The sequence below is a fragment of the Nymphaea colorata genome, chromosome 13, assembly GCF_008831285.2.
Source record: "Nymphaea colorata isolate Beijing-Zhang1983 chromosome 13, ASM883128v2, whole genome shotgun sequence".
Classification (NCBI taxonomy): Eukaryota; Viridiplantae; Streptophyta; class Magnoliopsida; order Nymphaeales; family Nymphaeaceae; genus Nymphaea; species Nymphaea colorata.
The window spans coordinates 2,511,732-2,521,332 of NC_045150.1; the positions used below are offsets into that span (position 1 = coordinate 2,511,732).

General features: G+C 37.5%; 1 protein-coding gene across 1 annotated transcript; it reads left to right on the plus strand.

Moving 5' to 3' along the window:
- The first annotated feature begins 3,766 nt into the window (after positions 1–3,766).
- Positions 3,767–8,280, plus strand: LOC116266634 (carboxyvinyl-carboxyphosphonate phosphorylmutase, chloroplastic-like). The gene is made up of 7 exons (XM_031647933.2): positions 3,767–4,137; positions 4,288–4,361; positions 5,749–5,831; positions 6,022–6,046; positions 6,221–6,240; positions 6,633–6,788; positions 7,603–8,280. The coding sequence occupies exons 1-7, from the start codon at positions 3,800–3,802 to the stop codon at positions 7,993–7,995; spliced, it is 1,089 nt and encodes a 362-aa protein (XP_031503793.1). The 5' UTR covers positions 3,767–3,799; the 3' UTR covers positions 7,996–8,280.
- Positions 8,281–9,601: the final 1,321 nt, after the last annotated feature.

Here is a 9,601-nt window from a genome sequence, read left to right on the forward strand (position 1 = left end):
TGTGCATCGGGCAAGTGTATATAAGTTTAGTGGATTCAGCGACGCTTAGAAAATCTCACGTTGATGAAAGACAACTTTTACTTTTACGTTTGGAACCAAATGTCCATGAACATTAATTTTCACCGACCTCCAGAGGAAGACGGCGGGCAAAAGCAGCCTTCACTGACGCATGCCGTTAGTATGTTGTTGAAGTTGCCATTTTAGTGACGTCCGGAGTATGAACGTCGATAAAAATTTAACTTTTATCAACATCCCATTCTGAACGTCAGTACAAGTACTGCAAAGAAGTCAGTTTTAACGACGCTCAACCATTTCTGCCTCGATAATACTTTTTTCTTGTAAAAATTACCGACATTCAGCTCTAGACATTGTTAAAAAGAGACTCCATTCAATCATAGTCATTTGAACATCTAATTATAGGCAAGTGCAATTAAACAGACCGCTCGATCGGATACCTCGAGCGGCATACCATGGGAGGCCAGAGGATTTCTCCATCTTCTTCCAATGATATATATAAACTAAGAATGTCCCATATATAAAACGCCGGATAGGTGCAGATAATAGAGAGAGGGCCCTATAATTGGTCAGGACAACCGATTTTTGTGAAATTAAGTGATCTTCACACTGTGGCATCTTCACGCAAATCATAATTCTTCACAATAACGCAAATATTTTTGATGTTTGTTGGTCAGAATTTGTACTTGGAGCCAAGTGCAATACTCTCATGATGATTTCTTTTTTTTTTTTGTGGGGAAAAAAACGAAAAAGAATTATGGGTTTTGTGTCAGTACTTTGGTGTATAATAAGATTTACGTTTAGAAGGCTGAATTTTGGCTATGACCCTAAAAGAGGACCTCATGCTTCTCACGTTTCCATTGTAATCCCACTTTTAATAAAATGTTGTGGGTGCTTGGGCCCGAACCCTCACCGCATCAGGCGGTTCTGTACTCAGGGGCGGAGCCAAGGTATGACTCGCTTGGGCCCTGGCTCCACCTTAAATTTTTTTTTTAAAAAAAATTACATATAAATTTTAAAAAAATTCACTTGTTTTATATAAAAAAATTTAAAAAATGATATTTCGGCTCTAGTTAATATTTAAAAACTTTAATTTGGCCTCTCTCATGAAAAATTTTTTGCTTCGCCCTTGCCTATATTATTTTTCATCCTCTTTTTTTGCCCTTTAAAGGAGATTTCCTTTTTTTAAGGCATTTTAAGCTTCATCACGTACTCACTTTGCTCAGAGCTTGTCATACAACATTCTTCGCAATTTCAATGTCAATTTAAGTATAATTAAAAAAATAGTGAAGTCTATAGATTTAATTTAATGATTTTCAAGTTGGAAGGACAATGATTTTTCCTTCTTTTTTTTATTTCTCTTCCACCTGGATTCTACATTTTCCTCATGTTTTCTTTAGCTTTGAGAATTTGTAGATTATTATTATTATTATTATTATTATTATTATTATTATTATTATAATATATATATATATATACACACACACATTCTGTCAAAACCCTGTATTCAGATATTCTAAAACTATAGTATCCATATCCATCTCGTTATACCCATATCCAAACCTATACTCATACCCATGTGACTTTTGTTAAAATGTGGAGACAACTGAAAAGGAAATATAGAAATATGAAGCTCATTTTCGTGCCATATGCAATGGGTAGGATGCTAAATGAAACTTCAATTCTCATCAGATTGGATTTTAGAGGTTATGGACAAAATTCAGAGTCAATCTAAAACCCTTTAATGGAGCAAAAGTGTGGGTCCAAATCAAATCCAAATTGGTCTGAACATGTCCGCCCAAGTGGATGGTTCTTATGATGATTAATGTTCCTTACTTCCTTTGCCCATGCCCATGAAATGATGTATGCTGCAATAGTAAGTTTCTTTTTCTTTCTTTTTTTTGATAAATTTTCGAAAAAGGTTGTTCCATTTATCAGATATTTAGTAGAAACCTTGAAATATTTCAGTACTCACTTTTATTAGGCTTCTTTTCTTTTCCTCATGTTGACCCGCATCGGTAGAGATGTCAATAGATTGGATTCAAATTAGAAAAGTTGCATATTGAACAAAAATCTAACATTAGATTAAGAAATCAGATCAAATGGCATCCGGTGCAATTGAGGTTCGGTTTTAAATAAGTACATCATCATATTTGGATTTGGTATTGACTAACATGCTAGATCCAATATCCATAAGTTTTAAAAATTTGGACAAGTTGCCTTCTGAATACAAAAATCGGCAAATAAGCCAAAGAAAAGAAAAATACACTTAAGTAGCGCTTGGCGGCACCTAGGATTTTAAATCCTGGAATCAGAGAAACATGGATTTGCATCTCCATTCCAGAAGCTGGTCATGTGTGATTCACCTGGATTTTTAATGCTAGGAATATATTTTCAGTGTTTGTTGAAAAATATATGGACCGTTGAGAAGGATGTTAGATTGACAAAAATTTTAAAAGGAAAAGGTCGTTTATATTCTTTAGCATAGCATCCATGGCCCATTGAAGACACAACATAAAATCATGACATTTATTTAGTGAGGAAGCCATAAAATTCTATCCCTCCCTTATAAAATTCTATCCCTCCCTTAGTATAATGAGTATTTGTTGGGCACTAACTTAAGTCTGGTGTAGACACTACATGCGGCTGGACCTAATTGAACCTAGGTCCAATCGCACGGTACCTTGATCTATTAAAAACACACGAAGCCCAATTAAATAATGGAATCCACCCATGGCAAACACGCCCTTGAATAGGGAGAGGGAAAGAGAGCCCCTTAAATGGAGAGAGAAAGTGAGAGAGAAAAATAGAACTAATAGGCTGCATACTTAAAAGTGACAACGGGAGAAGAAGGTCAAGTAAATGTCACTTCAATAGGTAACAAATAGAAGCGAAGGTCGAGGAGGCGTGCTCTTCAATGCCGGTTGTTCATCTCTTTCTAAATTTGCCACCTACAGCTCATGAGTTAACAGCACAAAAAAAAGCCACCAATAGAGATGTCAATAGACATCCAATATCTGAACAGCATAAAAAAATTGGATATATAAAAAAAAAGGTTGATGTTTGATTAAGAATTTAGATCAAGAAAGAAATGACATATGGTTGTATTCGGATTCTGATCGAAAATAATTTTTTAAGTTATTTTCAAGTTATTGATTCAGATCATATAAACAACCTATATTCAATGCCCATATATTGATGTTTGATTAAGAATTTAGATCAAGAAATGACATCTGGTTGTATTCTGATTCTGATCGAAAATAATTTTTAAGTTATTTTCAAGTTATAGATTCAGATCATATAAACAACCTATATTCAATGCCCATATATTTTGGAAATCAGTTATTCACATATCACAATGCAGTTTGTATGTGGTTCGAATGTGAATTAAAAATCGAATTTGGATTGTGAATTTAAATTATGATATAATGATTAGACATTTTTTCTTTGATGTTGAAACCTAAATATATGAATATCTATTAAGAAGACATCATTGTGGGGCGGTTGCCCACACGATCTAAATTGGTTTATTTTATTTATTTATTTATTTCTTGACAGAGTTTGGCTTGTCAGTGGAAAGGGCTCCGGACTGTCTCGAGCAAACATTCTCCAGAACGCCAGGTACAAAAATGGGGCCCACTTTCCACATGCTTGGGCCCCACTGCCATGTGGACAGCACCTGATGGAGAGGGCCCACCACCCTCCCTTCCACACTCTATAAAAGAGACTGCAAACGTCCTCTGCGCATCACACACAGAGCAAGAGAGAGGAGAGAAAGCGAGAGATGGCCGGAATTGTCACGTTGAGTGCAGCCTTGCGGTCCAGAGCTGGCCGAAGCGCGGCCGGAATCCTCGCCAAACATGAGGCAGCCCCCGCACTGGCCACCGGCAGCGAGAACTTTCTCCGCCGCCGGAGCTTCTGCTCGAGCGCCTCCCGCTCCCCTGCTGGCAGGACCACCAGAATCCAGGAGATAATCGAGAAGGAGGGCGTCGCGCTCCTGCCGGGCTGCTACGACGCGCTGTCGGCCGCCATTGTCCAGAAAGTCGGCTTTAGCGCCGGCTTCATCTCCGGATACTCCGTCTCCGCTGCGCGGCTTGGGAAGCCTGATATCGGCCTCATGACGTAAAATTCGACCCTATACCTAGTCACCGATACTATTACCGTCTTTCCATTCGTCCATCTAGATTTGGAGAAAATTCTCTCTCGTTCCTTTTCATGTAAAGCTCGTTCCCGGAATAATGGCGAACTCAAAGCACAATTTTTTGATTTCAGGCCGCCGGAGATGGCGGAAGCTGCCCGGACGATCTGCTCCACTGTCCGTGATATCCCGTTCATTGCAGACGCCGGTACATTTCTTCACCTTGAACTTCGGCCCCCCTTTCAGGTCAGGGGAGGTGGGGCACCTCGCTACTATAACCGGACACATTGATCGTGCAAGTCACGAAAGTAAAGGAAATTTAATAAATAAAAAGTAAAACAAAAGTTACCATCCTTTCAGACCTTTTTTTTTTTTGTTGAACCCGCTTATTTGAATCGGAACACGGCAGACCGGTTCCTTTTTTGGTAATGGATTTTAACGTGTCAATTTTAATTATTTTTAAAATGTTTGTAAGATTGTTTTGCCTTTAGTTAACTTCATTTCTTTTCTTTTGGAATAGTGTTTTTTTAATTCTTTTGGGGATCCAAATCACCTTGGATTTGAAATTAGAATATCCCGTATCAAAGTCTCATCGCTTAACTTGTGAATATTTGATGAGGCAAAACGATTTCTAAAAAAATAATTTCAAGAAGCAATCCTCCTTGTTGCTGTAAATTCCATAATTGGGCTTCATGGCTTTGCACTTCCCATCATGCGCCTGGTGTTTCTGAAAATAGCCGGATAAAAGCCTGAGATAATTTCTGTCTTCGTGAATGGCTTGAATCATGATCATACAAACACCCCTGAGAATATGACTTATTAGTAATCTGCCTAAAGAGACAAAGCTTGGTTGGGCTAAGGGCTTCTAAAAAGGCAGGTTTATATTTCTATTCTTGTGGACACAAAATGAACTGCTTTATCATCACTAATCTCTTGCTCATTCGAAAAAATTGAAGCACATATTTAAAATTCAAGAAATTAAAAGTCCTTTCTAGTAATTGAGGGAAAAAAATGTCCAACAAATTAACCATTTCCACCTTGAACTCAATGATGACGGTTGCAAACTTTAGACCAACTTTATTTTTTTACTAGTTTTGCCAAAAAGTTGGCATACTTTTAGAGTTTGAGTTTACGTAATTTGAAAAACATTTGTGCGTCATTCCATTAAGCTCTTCTTTTAAGAGTCTTGAGTAAAAAATTTCATTAACAAATCAAGTTAGTTTTAATAACTCGAACCAGTTAAGCAAATGGCAGGAACGAGCATCTACATTGACTGTGAATTGAACAGAGATTAATTTTGGAAGCCCCCCTAATTAAGAAAGCTACCAATTAATTTGTTTCTCTTCTCTAATGTGTTTTAGAAACCGATTCTGGGGAACATTCCTGAGTTTTGAACAATATAGATTCACCACACTTGAAAAAATTTAAGATTGCTTCCTGGATAGAATGTGATTGCTGAATACGCAAAAAACTGCTCTCTTTGTCTCTCTCTCTCGATATATATCCACCCACCCACTCACACTCACTCTCAAGAGAGTTTTTAAATGACCAATAAACTATTTTCTGTTGCATGCTACTGTTACCATCTTACCAAGACACCGGCGGCGGTAATTCCCTCAATGTACAAAGGACGGTCACAGATCTGATTGCAGCAGGTGCAGCGGGATGCTTCCTTGAGGTAAGCATCTCTGAAGAAAGAAATTCTGCATTTTGTTATTGGTGTGATTCATATATGTTCCACCGTTTCTTCATTCTTCTCTTGGGCTTATAATGTCTTTCACTCACAGCAATTTCAATGCATGATTAAATTATGATCACACCAGATGCTTAATCCAGAGCGCTCACAGTAAATCTTGATTCTGTTTCAGGATCAAGCATGGCCCAAGAAGTGCGGTATGAACCAAAAGTCCTTCTGAATTTCATGCATCTCGTGCTTAATCTCTGTTCTCTTTAAGACCTTCATCTTACAGCAAATGATCATTTTCTTTCATGAGATTTCTACAGTATGCAAACATCTAATTTGCTTTTCTTATTGCCTTATTGATCCCTGCAAATGTGATCTGGAAGGCCATATGCGCGGCAAGCAGGTCAGTTTTGCAATCTTAACAGTACACACAAACCCCTTTTCATAGGTTTATGCATTAGTTCCGCGACGGGATATGATTAGTGTCCCTGAAGGTCTTCGCACAAGAAGCAATTGCAGAGTAGTATTTGTAACTTGCTTCTTTGCACTCATTTTGACAGAATATGTCCTTTTGTTCGATTAAGTTGTTCTGTTTCTATTACGGGGTCGAATCATACGATGTGGGCCTATTCGGAGGCTGTATTGCCTCCTTAAGACTAGTCTGGAGTATGCTTTCATGACTAGAGGACTGGTCACTTGATCATTATCCCATTACAGTAAAAAGGAGGTTCTTAACTTTTCCTAATTTTTTGCTTTCTTTACATCTTACGTTTGGCTTTCCACACCTTTTTGAAGGTTATACCTTCAGAGGAGCATGCTGCAAAGATTGCTGCAGCAAGAGATGCCATAGGGGATTCTGATTTCTTCCTTATCGCACGGACTGATGCCAGGGCAATATCAGAGAAATATGGGCTAGCAGAGGCCATATCAAGGGCCAACCTGTACATGGAGGTACGTCATGATGAGTTGAACAAATTTCTGAACTTTCCAACCGACTTATATATATCCATGTGCATACATGAAGAGAAACAAGATTCTTGTGTGAGTACCTAAGTTTCTGGTCATGGAGATCAATAATATATATATATATATATATATAGTATTGATCTGATCTGAAACCTGTTTACTTTCATTTGTAAAGAAATTCAGATCGATCGCTAATCAGTTTCAGATTCAGTATGCAATTACATAAACCAGATTTGATTTCTGGGAATCTGTTAAAGATCTGACCTGATTATATGAAAATGATGGAACTTACGCTAGTCATATCTGTATTTGACTCTAAGAAATGAGTTTCGGGATCTGAATTTGATTACAGAGAATCTGATTGAGTCAATTCAGTAAAGACTGGATTCGACTGAAATCCAAACCACTTATATCCTGTACCTATTTGATCAACTAGTTTTGTCATAACTAACCCAAATGTGAGCCATAGTTAGAGACTTAAGAGTAGATGGTGTACTTGGGTATGCAGGTTTAGCACATAGTGGAGCCACTAATTTTCTTAAGACAATGGCACAACACCTACCAGATCTTGGGAACTAATCACTTAAAATTTCTTTTCTCTTTCTGAAATAAATTGAAAACTGTTCAAAGCAAGAAGCTAGCCAGTAACAACAAAATTTTCTGTTAGTAATGTTCTTTAACAGATGACATCTTTGCACCTAGCAGTCTTAATAGTCTTTCCTACTCAAGGTTATAATTTGGAAGTCTATCCTGCTACCAAACTAATGCATTGACACAAACTTTGATTTGACATAAATAGGCCGGAGCTGATGCCTGCTTTGTTGATGCACCAAGAAGCGATGATGAACTCAGAGAAATTGCACGACAGACAAACGGTTACAGGGTTGTTAACATGATAGAAGGAGGTGTTACTCCATTGCATACCGCAGATGAACTAAAGGAGATGGGGTTCCATCTTATCTTGCACTCTACCACCACCCTTTATACAACAACCAGAGCCTTAATGGACCTGTTGCAAAAGATGAAGGAGACAGGATCCAGCAGGGGCCATCTTGACAAGCTGGCTAGCTTTGCAGAATTCAATCAGTTGATCAACTTAGAGTCTTACTTTGAAAGAGAAGCTCACTATGCTGAATACAAAGGCACACTTGATGGTCGGAATCAACGGAAGATCAGCAATGAATCCCTGTGATAACTTGAGGATTTAATGTGTGCAGCCTGGTGGTTGAGATCTTGATGCAGTCCTGATCTTGCTTTAGCTGTATGTGAGCAACACAGAGCAGATGATTATACGAGCAGAGAGCTTGTTCTTTTCCCATGTTAGTTTCTGTCTGTGAAATGTTGGGATTTACAGTAATAAAATGATTTATGTCATAGTTCAGGTGGGTGCATGGGAGTACTTAGTGTCTCTTTGTAGGGTAATTGGTTTCTAATTCTTATATAAGAGCAGTTGTGACTATTGCTTATTGGTTTCTAATTCTTATATAAGAGCATAACGTTGTGATTATTGCATAGAAGAGTTTTCTGTGTGACGAGATCGTGGACCTGTTTACTATGCAATAACAACCACAGCATTTTTAGATGCAAATGCATGATATGTTGCAGAACATGATATATACATAAATACATATATGTACATAGTATCTCGAGCACAAACTTGAGTAATTTTAAATCATCATAACCAAAAAACATATCCATCAGATTAAACATTAAAAACTTGACCAATGATATATTCTTAAAAGAAAAAGAACATAAATCTACAGAAAAACAAGGATTGAAAACCGTAAACAAAAATAGTAAAGTTACTGAGAAACTTTTGACTGCATCCTGCTTTAGTTTGACCATATCTATGTAGAATATTAGTGTGCAGAGGAACTGTCTAATGCAATTAAAGATGATGAAGAAAAAAGTTAAGTTCTGTCTATAATATGGACAAAACAGGAACAATATTGCAGCAGATAATGCCAGATTACTTGTATCAAACATTAGTCCATGGCCCTACTCTTCTATTCTGCCCTCGTGGCACCAAGCAGGTGAAGGTGCGTTCTCCCTTCCTCCTCACCAATATGAAATTTTCAGTCTTAACTTCCAACCATTGTTCAATAGTTGAGCTCCAAGGGTCCCTTATCACTTGTCTCTTGGAGGTCATGTTGGGGTTGTGGCCCATCCAAAGGGAAAGCTCAACCAATTAATGCTTTAACAAGATAGGCATGACTCTCACCTTTATTGATGAAAACAACTATGTGGAGAGAATCATGAGAGAATGAATTAGCCATCTCAAAGGACCCGGTTTGGCAATGAGAACAATTTGTTACAGATACTTAGAATACTATTACAAGTGTTTCAAAGATTTGCCCCAATCTTTGGAAATCTTCTTCAAACTTTGAGGCAAATTCACGAAACAATAACAAACTGTTGCTATTGACATTGCCAAATGCCCCGAAAGCATCCTTCTGCACCAGCCAGCATGACAATCAAAAGCTTTGCTTAGTTCTTTGAAACTAGGTACAAAAGCCATGGACACACACTCACCTGTGTATCTTCATAACGTGTAGAACATGGTCACTAATAACTCAATACTAAAGGCAATGATAAGATGGATCTTATCTTTAATCCATTCTCAGTAGATGAGAAATTGCATACACTAAGTTCTTTTGGACCAAATACTCGGTGTAAAAGTTTTCAACTTCATGTTACTTCAATCCATTGTTATATTTTCGAAAAAGATCTGACAAAAACATTAAAAAACAATGAAACAAAAAAAAACATCTTTTTCCCTTTTTTTGAAAAATACTCCA

Excerpts from the sequence above, each read along its gene's own strand:
- LOC116266634 (XM_031647933.2), top strand. The coding sequence starts at position 3,800 with ATGGCCGGAATTGTCACGTTGAGTGCAGCCTTGCGGTCCAGAGCTGGC. Across the intron at positions 6,047-6,220 it reads AGCATGGCCCAAGAAGTGCG|GCCATATGCGCGGCAAGCAG; the intron begins GTATGAACCAAA and ends GTGATCTGGAAG. Across the intron at positions 6,241-6,632 it reads GCCATATGCGCGGCAAGCAG|GTTATACCTTCAGAGGAGCA; the intron begins GTCAGTTTTGCA and ends ACCTTTTTGAAG.